The sequence below is a fragment of the Mytilus trossulus genome, chromosome 2 (genome assembly GCF_036588685.1).
Source record: "Mytilus trossulus isolate FHL-02 chromosome 2, PNRI_Mtr1.1.1.hap1, whole genome shotgun sequence".
Taxonomy (NCBI): domain Eukaryota; kingdom Metazoa; phylum Mollusca; class Bivalvia; order Mytilida; family Mytilidae; genus Mytilus; species Mytilus trossulus.
In genome coordinates this window covers 5,565,979-5,580,431 of record NC_086374.1, presented here as the reverse complement: position 1 = coordinate 5,580,431, position 14,453 = coordinate 5,565,979, and the positions used below count along the sequence as shown (strand labels likewise).

Below are 14,453 nucleotides of genomic sequence, written 5' to 3'. Positions count from 1 at the left end.
GGCGGTGTTGGAGAGCAGCCTTGAAGCTCTCAGGTGTATCTGCCGCATACAATACGGTCTTCCAGTTGGTTCTAGTGTAGTATGCTCTTGACAAAGAAAGAGTTCTTATATGGATCGGTGTTGCTAGGAAGAGTTTCTAGTGCCTTATAATTGTTCTTCACTTTATTTGTCACTATATTGGCACTTACAAAATTGTCATTTGTCTCTTAGGTTTACTTTTAACAAGAAAACGGATTTATAACACCCATTTATTTATGTATTATATGTATTAATTTGTTGTTGTTGATATAATTGTATACCTATAGTTTATATAGACTTTGGTAATAAAGATATATATTAGTTGACTTATTTGTAGATCTTTCCTTGCTAATCATCTTTGTTATTGAAGTGTCCATGTATCTACACTAAACAATTATAAAAATCATTGACGAGCAATGTCTTTAACAATTTAAAGGAATCCTCTGTGTCAATCGTGCATCGTTCTTGCTATAAAATGTTTCTCTCAATCTATTATAGTTTTCAAGATAATAGACAAAAAAAAATGAAATAAGAGCAAAAGTCGTCTTTTTTGTTTTGTTTAAAAGGGCAAAAAAGTCACCTGCAATGGATGATATAATGTCGCAACATTCTTCCTAGATAATAGACAAAGTTTGTATTTTATCCCATGTGATCTTTTTAAGCTATGTAAGGGGACGACCATTTGATATTCTTGGGGAGGGGGGGGGGGGTCAGGATTTATTTTTGATTGGTTATTTATCTTTGTAAACTCATCTTTGCTAGCCAAGGGTTACGATGCACTCCCGCAGGAAAGTTGAAGGGTTTTGGAGCCACTGAAGGCCCAAGAAGCTTTAGAACAAATGATGCAAAATCATGCTTTCTGTGTGTTCAAGACCCTTCATAATCTGAAAATGCAAGTTTTGTTTTAATAATTTTTTGACAATGTTTTGGTCTCGAAGCAAAATGTATAAATTCAGTGTAAGTCTTAATTTTCTAGGAACAACATCAAATGACCAATGTGCATGATAAAGCAAAAATGGAATTCACATAGTTAAGTCTGTGGCTGCTGTTTTTTTTTTAACTCATTACATGATCAAGTTCATAACAAAATTACTAACAAAGGAATGCAACACTAACCGAATACAGAAGGGCAATCAATAAACAAAAGACAAATAAATAAGAAACATTGATCCCGAAAAATCAGGGCTATTTCTGAGTGAAAACAGAACTTGCGTGTTGCAAGGCACTCGCCATGAACGCAATTTGATATGGAGGCAAGCGTTTGGTTTTGAAATTTTCTACATGAGGCATTTGCCTCAATGTAATTACGACCCTGTTTACTATAAAAGTGAGGTAAGGTTTCTTCTTCTTCTTCTTCCATATAAGAGTTGGGTTCCTTGAATGAAACGTTTAAACTCTGCGGGACTACGCATGGTGACATTACATATCTAGTCCCCTAAGGGTATATAATACAGTATTTACAATAAAATCAGGTTATTACGGTTAAAATCATGTACAGTTTGGTATTAATGCGTTGTCTGTAGCCCTTCAACTGATCCCGCTTCAGCAACCCTGGAAGGTAATGTATTCCATTCCATGATTGTTCTTGGAAAGAAGGAGTTCCTGTAGACATCATGCACTGGTGACCCTCTGTTGGTAAAACTTGTGTCCTCCACGAGTTCTACTGTCGCCACCTTTGAGGTAAGTACTCTTGTTGATGTCTATCAACTCATTCTGGATACGATAGAGCATGCATAGCCTGTTGTCACGGCGTCTTGTCTGTAATTTGTCTTCTAACATTGTAGTGACGCACCCTGGTGTGCGTGATGTGTAGTCATTATAGACAAATCTAGCAGCTCTCCTCTGTGTAAGTAAGTCTAGTGTGTTGATAATTGCTTGGTTGGTTCCCATATAGTAGAAGCATACTCTATGACAGGTCGCAAGAGTGTTGTATAGCCAGCAGCCTTTACTTTCCTTGTACATTCTTTGAGGTTTCGTTTGACAAACCCAAGTGTTCGGTTATCCTTTGCTGTAACACTCTAGATATGTTTGTTCCATGATAGATTGTTTGATATTGAAACTCCCAAGTACTTGGCACTATCTACTGGTTCGAGTCCATGTAGAGTGTATGGGTATTGCATAGGTTCTTTGTTCTTTGGTGGTATGCGGATAATATTGTATTTTGTTGGATTGAAACTCATCATCCATGTTTTTCCCCAATTTTTTAATGCTTCAAGGTCTTTCTGCAGTTGTTCTGTATCTTTGGCGTTACTAATTTCCCTGTACAGTAGACTGTCATCAGCAAAGAGGCGGACATCTGATTGAGTATATCCGGGCATGTCATTGATGTATGTTAGGAACAACCTAGTACTGTGCCCTGTGGCACTCCTGACAGAACATCGCCTTGTTGAGATCTAGCCCCTTCTAATACTACCTGTTGTTTCCTGTTTGATAGGCATGAACTGATCCAGGAGTTTGTCCGGCCCCTTACTCCATAAAATTGGAGTTTGTACAGCAGTCTTGAATGAGGAACCTTGTCAAATGCCTTTTCAAAATCCAGGAGAATGATGTCAATCTGGGTTTCATTTGAAAGGTATTTGGCTATACGATCGATGGTGATGATAAGCTGACTTTCACATGATCTGCGTTTCCTGAAACCATGTTGGTTGTCACATAGCATATTTTGTTGATCAAAATGTTTCATTATGCTGCTGTGAACTATATGCTCTAACAGCTTACAAGTGATGGAAGTAAGGCAGACTGGACGATAGTTGGCCGCTAGGTGAGTATCCCCTTTCTTGTATAGTGGCATTATGTTGGCATCTCTCCAATCTTGTGGAACTTCTCCTGTATCAAGTGAAAACTGAAAGATTCTTGTCAGAATTGGTGATAATTCTGCCGCAGTTATTTGCAGTATTTTGGTTGGTATATTTGGTCCTGCTGCCTTTGTTGGTGTTTTTTAACAGTTTGAATACCCCATTTTCAGGAACTGTGATGTCATTCATTGTATTGATGTTACTATGACCTTTATCTGGAATAGTGATGCCATCTTCTTTTGTGAAAACCGAGCAAAACTGTTCATTTAAGATATTGGCTTTACTCTGGCTGTCGCTTTTAAGGAAGCCTTACTTGTTTTTGAGTGGTGCAACTCCAACCGAGTCCTCACGTCCTTTGCTCTTCAAGAATGACCAAAATCTTTTCGGTTTCTCAGTGTAACTGAGACTAATGATGTCATTCATATATTCTTTGTGCGCTTTTCTTATTTCCATTTGTGTTTGTTGTTGGAGGCATTTATATCCTGAGACAATGTACCTCAAGTTAAATGAAACCAATTTTCAGACATTTCAAGTATATTTAGATAAACTATACTTTCATTGCACAGGCACTTGTTTCTGTCAATATGGGGTTTACTATCCATACCAGTACTAAAAAAACACAAGGTAGCTAACGGAAATTTTCAATGTGTTCGCTTCAACCAATATTTTATTACTTTCCCTTGCCCCTTTCACGAATAAAAGTACACCAGTCTTTCGGTAATTGATTTATCTTTACAATGAAACAACTCTCACGTACCTTGAGAATACCCCTCAAACAGTTTAACACGCTTGAGATGAGAATTATTGACCTTTTTCCAGACCATTGAATTTGGACGTACTTAACTTCCGGTTTACTTAGGAAGTTAATATAACACAGCAATCTGATTGGTCGAATTCATCTGGTTACCTGTTTATTTATACTAGTTACCAGAAACCAGAAAAATGTGACCAATGGGATTGCACAGTTTTGTTAACTTCCTAAGTAAACCGGAAGTTAAGTACGTCCAAATTCAATGGTCTGGAAAAAGGTCAATAATTCTCATCTCAAGTGTGTTAAACTGTTTGAGGGGTATTCTCAAGGTACGTGAGAGTTGTTTCATTGTAAAGATAAATCAATTACCGAAAGACTGGTGTACTTTTATTCGTGAAAGGGGCAAGGGAAAGTAATAAAATATTGGTTGAAGCGAACACATTGAAAATTTCCGTTAGCTACCTTGTGTTTTTTTAGTACTGGTATGGATAGTAAACCCCATATTGACAGAAACAAGTGCCTGTGTTTCATTGTTAAAAAAAATTGGGAAGTGTTTCCCGATTTTTTTGGTAAATGAGATGAATTTATGAACGGAATCTGGTGCCATCTCATACTTTCGATTAGACCTCAGTGGCGGATTTACCGGGGGGGCACAGGGGGCACGTGCCCCCCCAGTTCAGGTCACCAAAAAAATAATTTCTAACATAATTTTATTGCTACTGAATCTTCTTATTTAGAGCGGAAATGAATCACAGCTTGATTTGACTTCTTAAACTGGCCGTTAATTAATGCCAGCGTCCACATGCGTGATTTATGACAACTTATCGATGGGTGTGTAAATATTGACACCTTTGTGTGTTTTTAATGTCTCTTTGCAAGCTTAAATTATGGAAAATACATTTACATGTTGATTGGAATAGTACGAATTTTTATTGGTTTATAATACAATACAGATTAAGATCGATTACCAGGTGAAACTTCTGATCTGTGTTTTTAAAGAATAGGTACAAATTATATGTTTAATGTCGATTATGTTGGTATACATCTATATTTAGGTACTTAGTTTCTCTCCATTCCAAAATACAGTACTCACAATACCATTTTATTTAGAATTTATGTTTTTCTCTCTTCAAAACTGTCTTTTTGTGAATTTATTCAGCAACAAATCAAATCATTTGTTTTTTGATACCATACACGTTTGTTTTTTAAATGGAATGTCCTATTTCCTTTCCTCTTATGTTCAAGGGAAATCGACGATTTGTCCCCCCCTTTTTTTACCGGTCTAGGAAAAACATGATGAATTGACATTTTCTTATAAAAAAAAAACATTAATAAAATGCTAAATTATTTTCCTAAGATCTATTTTGTAACTGAATCTGGGACTTAATCATTTCTTTGAATGCCCGAGTATACAGTTATATTTGTTTATTTTTCTTGTTTCAATTGCCATGTACATTTATGAGGCTGAAAAAAGGTCACCATTTGTAAGGATATGAAGGTGTTTTACAGATATTAGAATAATGTACAAAAAAGTAGGTCTAAAGAGCAAGACCAAAAAAATATAGAGGTGATGAAGAAAATATTGATTGATTGTATGTTGTTTAACGTCCAGTGGCAAATATTTGATGCATGTTGAAGACAAATATAATAAAGATCAATTGGCAGGAAAAAAAAGTATAAAGTGAAATAGTAAAAACAAAGATCTAAAATATAGAGATATAGAAACGATGATCTAACCCCCCCCCCCCCTTTTAGAAAAAAAAGCAACAACCAAAAAACAAAACACTCACACTCGCATATACCGTATATACATCTCTAAAAAATCTAAAATTTTGGTTTCATGGTGCCCCCCCAGACATCAAGGTTCTGGATCCGCCCCTGGACCTGCTGAGTTAAATATTTTCGAAACATTGTAAGTCAGGTATTTTCATACTAGCACGGAACAAACCATTTATTTTTGTGATTATCAAGGCTGAGTTATTTATTTTCAAAATCCTCCTGCGTCCATTCCCGTTGAGTAGCTGCCCCTGAAAAAGAGAATATTTTGTTAAAGTTATATATGACGGCGGATGCCAAGTGATGAGAAAAACTTGCAAGGGCTTTTGTGGGAACAGGTGAGCTAAAATCGTTTCGCTCTTGTGGTCTGTGTCTGTGTGAGCATAACCAGGCGGTAACAGATCAAACATAAACTCGTGAACCAGTTATCTGTTTAAGAAAGAACGACAAAACTTTATCGTTTATGATTAGATCTAATTCTTATCCAGCTCTGAAAGATGTCAAATGAACAGCCTTTGAAGGTAAAACAGAATATTCATAATTAAACCAGAGGCATATATTACATTTATCTATCTTAACCATAATACAAAACGTTAAAATGTAAAGATGTGACTAATGACCAGACTGCCAGTAGTATAATAGTATGGACAAGAACTTGTCATAAAAGATCATGCAGGGATTCACAGACACAGTATTAACAAATATACAAATCCTTGGTATATTGAAATTCTTTTGAATTATCAAGTTATAATTTAATAGAAGATCTTTTTGCATTTTGAAAAGATCAAAGAGCTAATGTATTTTCTCTGAGACAATTCATACCTGTCAACTGACCCGTATCTGTATGGGTACGTCGTAGCTACCAATTCTGGCTTTTATACAACGGGAGTGGAGGCGCCGTCGATTTATTGACGTTTCACGAGAGCAGATTTAAAGCTCTCTACACTAGTTGCGCGTACAATAGTGTCTTCTAGATGGTTCCAATTTACTATTGTGGACACAAAGAATGAATTTGAATGTTGCGGTGTTTTACTAGTAGGAATGTCAAAACACCTGGTATTGTCAAAACACCTGGTATTGTTCCTCACTTGTTTTTCAACTTGTTTTTACAGCCCGTATTCTGCGGGTGTGACCCTAGATTTTCACAATCCTGAGGGATCATCCGGGACACCTGCCGGGTCATTGAAATAACCCGGGAATTCCGAAAATGACCCGATTTCACCCATATTTCTTGGCCTTGAGATTGATTTCATAAGTAATATTCCTTTGAAATACAGGTAAATTTGTAATTGTTCCATGAACAGGAAGTTCATCTAGGCCTAGTTATGTAAACTGTCAAATTAAGTGACCCATTAAGTGCATGGCTTCACTTGACAGCTTTGGTGTGAAACACACTGTTAATTAACACCAATTACCTTAGCTTTAGGTCGTAAATAAATTGCTCTATTGGTTAACAAACATATATATATATTGTAACCGGAGAGGATGAATTTCATTACAAAATTGCTTGCCTCCACCGGGACTCGAACCCGGGACCTCTGTGTAACAAGGCAGCGCGCTAACCGACTGAGCTAAAGAAGTACTTCCTTAGCTCAACCGCTTACGGCTGACTAAGTATCTACTAACTTTTTCTTAGGGAAGCAACCCCGTCACACTTCCCCCACCTCAAGAGTCATTATACTCTATAATGATGATATTTTCATCTTTTTTATATTTATACTTTAACCTGGCTATGTAATTCTTTTAACCGTGGGTTATTATTGTTGGGCGCCAATGTAACCAGAGAGAACGTATCTTATTCTACAAATTCATATCGTCACCACTGGGATTTGAACCCCGGTCGTCTGGGTGACAGTCAGTGCTTTTACCTTGCCAGAACCTCCAGAAGTGTGACGGGGTTGCTTCCTTAAGAAAAACTTAGTAGATACTTAGTCAGCCGTAAGCGGTTGAGCTAAGGAAGTACTTCTTTAGCTCAGTGGGTTTAAGCACTGACTGTCACCCAGACGACCGGGGTTCGAATCCCGGTGGTGACGATGTGAATTTGTAGAGTAGATACGTGCTCACCGGTTACATTTGTGCTCTCCGGTTACAATATATATATATATATAGAGTTACTTCCCCTTATTTGTCACGATTTAAAATTATTCCTTATATTTACGTTGTATGGGTGAAAAAGATAAAACCATAAAAATACAATATTCAAATACTTATTGAAAAATGACTTTTTATTATTTTTATACCTTTATACAATTTAAAAAAAAAAAGTGAACATTATTTTTTACATTTATACTTCCTTTAACTGTATTACTATATTTTACCATAGTCTAATTTCCTTGTCAATTGAAAGGTAGGGACCTGCAAGGTTGTCAAAACTTCCATTTGTTGTAATTGAAAGATGCTATGTTTAAAAGCTACATAGCCAGTAGACTGAAGCATTTTGAAATTACATTTGATAAATTACAGAAAGTAAAGAACTTAAGAGTGTGATACACAAATTTATAAAAATCTTATAAGTGCAATGAAATAATAATTAATAAGATTTAAAATGACTTGACCAAATGAACATCCATTGATATTTTGGTATCTTTGATATATATTTTATAAGAAAATGTACCATAAATACTGAAATTCAGCTTGAAAAGTTTGTACGTGTTATGACCTGAGATTTGATTCTTCAATGCAGGTCATAACCTGCATTTTCATCGTCACAGGTTGACATGTCTGACATGTTAAATGTAAGAAATATTGACCAATGAGGAAAATTGGTTGTATCACCTTGTCAGCAGTCTTCATAGAATATGCAACATTGCAAGTTTTGCTACCACATTTAAAGATGAAGCTCATTTTTATTTACATGCCTAAAATTGCATAAAGATTATCTTTAAATCTGGATACTGTCAAATGACGAGCATCCTACTTACATGACTTAATTCTGAATTCAGTGTTATCTTAATATATATTTGAAACAAGAACAGCAACAATATCTGAAAACAAACATTCAATCTTGACAAAAAACAAGACCTATATGAATATTTATTCACTTGATGTCAATCAGAACTGATTTTTTTTGTAAACATTATGAGCTAACTCTCTCTAGTTTTATCATTGAACATTTATGTTTTCGATATGTAATACATGTAATAAACATAATTATATTATATTGTCTGTATCTTTAACTTTATTGATATGCTTCTAATGAGCCTTATGATAAGGAAATAAAATACATGTGCAAGAATAAGTAAAAATATGAGTATTTAATAAACTAAAACTGCAGTGCAATAACTGCATACAACTGTATTGACTCTCAACAACATATTTGTCTTTTTTTTAACTTGAAAAATTAATTGTCAATAGTGGTACCCTAGCTGTGTTTGGTAGACTTTTGATTGTAAAACATAATATTCTACAGCTGTATAAATTATGAATAATTTGTCTTTATATTTTTCAGATTTTGTGCATACATGGTTACAGGTAAGATATATATAATCTAGCAGTATTAAAGTTATAAGCTTAGCATGTAATTTTAACAATTGCCATGGGTAATAAAAGAGGAGCGAAAGATACCAGAGGGACAGTCAAACTCATACTAAGATAGTAAAACAGATTTTTCTTTCATTTTTTTGTACATAAATTAGGCAGTTACTTTTCTCGTTTGAATTGTTTTACATTTGTAATTTTTTGGGCCTTTTATAGCCGACTATGCAGTATTGGCTTTGCTCATTGTTGAAGGCTGTATGGTGACCTATAGTTGTTAATTTCTGTGTCATGTAGTCTCTTGTGGGGAGTTATCTCATTGGCAATCATATCACATCTTCTTTTTTATATTGAAATCACCAGGCATGGCTGAAAAAGAAAAACACAAACACAAATAATAGTACACAAGACATAAAACTATATAATAAATAAATATGTCTTATATACATAATTATACATGCATGTTGAACACATTTGATTAGCTAAAAAGCTTTGTTTTAAAGTTTGTTAGGATTTTTACTAAATCAGATGCAATTTAACACAAGGAATTTACTCTTGAAGACGAGCAGTTAATCAGAATTCCAGTCTGAATACAGGATATCCAGATTTGATTAGATAATATATATGCTTAAATAAAGTTACAAGTGAGAATGTCTGAACCCTGTGTCATTAGCTATAGGAATATTGTGTTTTACTTTCAGGCAAGATGGTAAAGTTTTTAGGGAGAGGACTGGAGCTTTCAGAAAAATAATAAAGAAGCATGCTGATCTTGGTACTGATGTTTATAGAAAGTGTCTATTTTGAAAAAAAAAGCCTAACGTATAAATAGAGCCTAGATAAAGCCTTGTTTTTTTTCTCACTTTTCTTAAAAAGGTTTGATTTTTAATGCAAACTCATAAGCAATTTTAAATAGTAGTAACTTTCTGTAAAGAATTTTAAAGATATATATAAACATTTGATTTTGTAAATATGAGAAGTGTATATAGTTCCAGTGTTTTCATGACTATAACATATGAGAAGTGTATATAGTTCCAGTGTTTTCATGACTATAACATATGAGAAGTGTATATAGTTCCAGTGTTTTCATGACTATACCATATGAGAAGTGTATATAGTTCCAGTGTTTTCATGACTATAACATATGAGAAGTGTATATAGTTCCAGTGTTCTCATGACTATAACATATGAGAAGTGTATATAGTTCCAGTGTTTTCATGACTATAACATATGAGAAGTGTATATAGTTCCAGTGTTTTCATGACTATAACATATGAGAAGTGTATATAGTTCCAGTGTTTTCATGACTATAACATATATGAGAAGTGTATATAGTTCTAGTGTTTTCATGACTATAACATATGAGAAGTGTATATAGTTCCAGTGTTTCCATGACTATAACATATGAGAAGTGTATATAGTTCCAGTGTTCTCATGACTATAACATATGAGAAGTGTATATAGTTCCAGTGTTTTCATGACTATAACATATGAGAAGTGTATATAGTTCCAGTTTTTTCATGACTATAACATATGAGAAGTGTATATAGTTCCAGTGTTTTCATGACTATAACATATGAAATATTTGATTACAGTTTTCATCACAGCGCCAAACAGAGTACCTCCATTAGAAACAGATGGTGGGGCTGCTGACAGCACTGTAGGTACTTATCATTTATACACTTTACAAGTTTTATATGCCAAGGCAGTTGACTGGTATATAAAAAGCCTTGTGATTTCTTACATTTCTTCAATATGTTGACCTCAAAATACTTTTATATCCTGTCTTTCTATATGAAAATAGTTATGCAACTTTAAACAGTCAATTATTATTTTTGAGTGGATCATGGGCATTAAAAAGACTAAAAGACACATGAGACAGATAATTTTCTTTCATGTCATCTTTTGTATCAAAATTCATTCATAGAGAATTTAAGAAAAATTGTTTAGTAAAAAATTGAGAACTGATGTACCAATTGACATTAACCTTTGAAAAGTGTTTTTTTAACACAGATACAGATGCAAGAGGTTGGTGGTTTTCTAGGAGTGAAGACAATTATTACAATCCTCTAGATTACACAGATAGTTCCAAAGGCTTTGAAGACTCATTACAGTGTATAATACAGACATTTAAAGAGCAGGTATAATACAAACTTTTAAACAGCAAGTATAATCAACACTAAGATAAAATTACATTGCAGCATCACTATAGTGGAAGAATATCTTTCATATTAACCTTGCTATAAATGAAAAGGGTCAATATACTATAAGAAAGTTTTAATGGAAATCAACTGTATCAGCTCAAAGACCATTCCAGCTTCTGATTTAAGTTGTTGGTTCAGTTTTCCTGTTTATATTTTATAAAAACTTTAAATTTAAGTAGGTTTGATCTTCATCAATATCAGTTTGGTTTGGTTTGGTTACCATGGTTACATTTTTCAGAACAATATTGTTATCAGTGATACTTCACTATTGAAGTACTTTTATATAACAATTCAGTTTACTTGTTAAAATATGAGTTGTCCTCTTTTGGTTCTTTCTGCCAGCAGGCTAATAGTTGAATTTACATTTTTGTTAATTTATATGACATGAATTGTTTACATTTACTCTACCCTGCTTAATGAAGATATATATATGACAAAGTCAAAATTAAAAATGATCAGACAAGACATACAAAGATGTGATTTTATATTTTTATTTCGTTTCCTTTATTTTTTAAAAAGGTATAATGTTTGACGTCTGTGCTCTGAGCTGTCCCGCTTTTCAATTATTAAGACTATTAGTTGATCAATAAAAATTCAGCCTTTAATTTCACATTTTGTACAATAGGTTTCAACTTTTTACAGGGACCATTTGATGGAATATTAGCTTTTAGTCAGGGAGCTGCCTTTCTGTCACTTTTATGTAGCATACAGCAAAAAGAAACAGGTAATTGAATACAAAACACAGGTTAATTAAATGACAATGATTGTACCAGCATTTTCTACCACCTGAACAAGTTAATTCAATGACCATGATTGCCAGCATTTTCTACCACCTGAACTATTGCTGACATCCATGGCTCTTATTATATGCAGAGTTTACATTTTTTAAAGTCCATATATCAAGTTAAAAAAATATGTATAACAAATTTTAGCTAGTAAATAACTGTTGTACATGTATATATATTTAAATGATCTATCAAATTTAAAAAGGAGATATAGGGATTTTTAATCAATGCAACTAAAATAAAACTTCAATTGGTCTTAATGTTGTGTATTTATTATAATGCTATATCAGATACATGTACATGTATTTCATTTACTTTCGGCTGAAACATATGTCTCTTTTTAGGTAAGGAAAATCACTTTACTATTGCAGATTCTCCTATCAAATTTGACTTTGCCATATTTGTGTCTGGTTTTAAGAGTCGACAAAAAGAGCATGCCCAGTTTTATGACGTCACTATAGAAATTCCCACCTTGCATGTATTTGGTGAAACAGATAAAGTGATTGCAAAAGGTAATAATATAAATATTAGTTTTAATGATGCATAACATCACTTCACAACCAGTTGCATACAATAAAGGGTAAAAAAATATGCCCTTGAAGTTGACATAATCATACATATCATTGAATTAAAAAAAAGCTTGGCCATAAACTTATATCTTGGATATTTCAAAGTACCATTATTTTTTTATTTTGGGGTTTCTATAGAATATTTTGGAAACTTGAGGTTACATGGCTACTAAAGCTTGCACACAGTAAAAAAAGAGGTAAAATTTGATTGGTAGACTTCCAGTGATGATTAATTTCCTACATTCTATGAAATGTTATGTGAAATTTTGTGTATAGCACTAGACAGAATATAGCTTTACCCATGCCAAGTATTTATTCATTTAAAAAAAGATAAATCCTGCCCAATTTTGCAAATTTAACCAATTCAATATGTACATTACATTAATTATATTCAGATAATGAATGTTTTGTATATCCATAAAAGTGATCCATTTGAACCTTAGTTTGATCATACTACTAATTTGTTTCATTTTAAATTCCGCTATAGTCTACATTTTTAACCAGATTTTTGTGACAAAAATGTTGGATATTGATTTGGGGATGCTCGGCGGGCGGGCGGCAATCAAATGTTGTCCGTGCATTAACTCATGAACCTTTCAACCAAAGCTTTTAAAATTTTAATATGTTGTTACTGACAACTAAATGAAGGTCAAGTTCAATAATGGCGATTTTGACTTTTACCGTTCAGGAGTTATGGTTCTTGAAAGATTGAAAAATGGCGTTTCCAGTCGTGTCCGTGCATTTACGCATAAACTGTTCTACCAAAGCTTCCCAAATTTTAATATGTTGCTACTGGTGACAAAATGGAGGTCAAGTTCAATAATGACAATTTTGACTTTTACCGTTCAGGAGTTATGGTTCTTGAAAGATTGAAAAATGGTATTTCCAGTCATGTCCGTGCATTTTCTCATGAACCATTCAACCAAAGCTTTTTAAATTCTAATATGTTGTAACTGATGACAAAATAGAGGTCAAGTTCATTAATGATGATTTTGAATTTTACCGTTCAGGAGTTATGGTTCTTGAAAGATTGAAAAATGGCGTTTCCAGTCGTTTCCTTGCATTTACGCATGAACTGTTCTACCAAAGCTTCCCAAATTTTAATATGTTGTTACTGGTGACAAAATGGAGGTCAAGTTCAATAATGACGATTTTGACTTTTACCGTTCAGGAGTTATGGTTCTTGAAAGATTGAAAAATGGTGTTTCCAGTCGTGTTAGTGCATTTTCTCATGAACCATTCAACCAAAGCTATTCAAATTTTAATATGTTGTTAGTGATGACAAAAAAGAGTTCAACCACAATAATGACGATTTTGACTTTTACCGTTCAGCTGTTATGGTTCTTGAAAGATCGTAAAATGGTGTTTCCATTCATGTTGTTGCAATTACTCACGAACCATTCAATCTAAGCTTTTCAAATTTTAATATGGTGATACTGATGACAAAATAGAGGTCAAATTTGATATTGACGATTTTCACTTTCACCAATCATCAGTAATGGTTCTTGTGATATTGCCAGGACACAAATAAATGTTAATAAATCCGGTTTGCTGTCGTTGTGACAGCCGCTTGTTACATATTCATTGACAATTTAAAATTTAGACGTGCAAAAGCTTTATTTACATATTGAGTTCAAATCAATCCTGACTATTTCAGAGATGAGTGAAGATTTACTACTGTGCTATAAAGAACCAATGGTACTACAGCATACAGGTGGACATTTTATACCAGCTGCATCAGCTCAGAAAAAAAAATATCTGGAGTTTTTAGACTTGATGATTGCAAGGAAAAAATAAAAATTGAAATGTTGATTTTGCTTTTGTCTTGACAACTAGAATACATAGACTGAAACTTGTCACTAAAACTGACTAGCAAGGTAAAAAAATCCAAATATGACTATAACCTCATTTTTACAAGATTGATTACGGTACTGTTAAGGTAATTGCTGATTCACGGTTGAGCACACTGAATTTAGGAATAAGAGCAGACCAGTCAGCTTGGAATGGTAATAATGTGCCTGGGGGTGGTAAGATGTCTTCCTGCAGACTGATACCATGTTAACTAGCACATTAAAATGATTTAT

At 33.7% G+C, this 14,453-nt stretch overlaps 1 protein-coding gene across 2 annotated transcripts; it reads left to right on the top strand.

The window, feature by feature from the left end:
• Window positions 1-5,725: 5,725 nt before the first annotated feature.
• LOC134706349 (esterase OVCA2-like) lies at window positions 5,726-14,181 on the top strand. 2 transcript variants are annotated; one of them, XM_063565210.1, is made up of 8 exons: window positions 5,726-5,861; window positions 8,789-8,811; window positions 9,516-9,586; window positions 10,407-10,475; window positions 10,825-10,952; window positions 11,658-11,739; window positions 12,172-12,312; window positions 14,027-14,181. In XM_063565210.1, the coding sequence occupies exons 1-8, from the start codon at window positions 5,838-5,840 to the stop codon at window positions 14,164-14,166; spliced, it is 678 nt and encodes a 225-aa protein (XP_063421280.1). In that variant the 5' UTR covers window positions 5,726-5,837; the 3' UTR covers window positions 14,167-14,181. The 2 variants fall into 2 exon arrangements, with proteins under 2 accessions (XP_063421280.1, XP_063421278.1); XM_063565208.1 differs by having other exon boundaries at window positions 12,145-12,312.
• The last annotated feature ends 272 nt before the right edge of the window (window positions 14,182-14,453 follow it).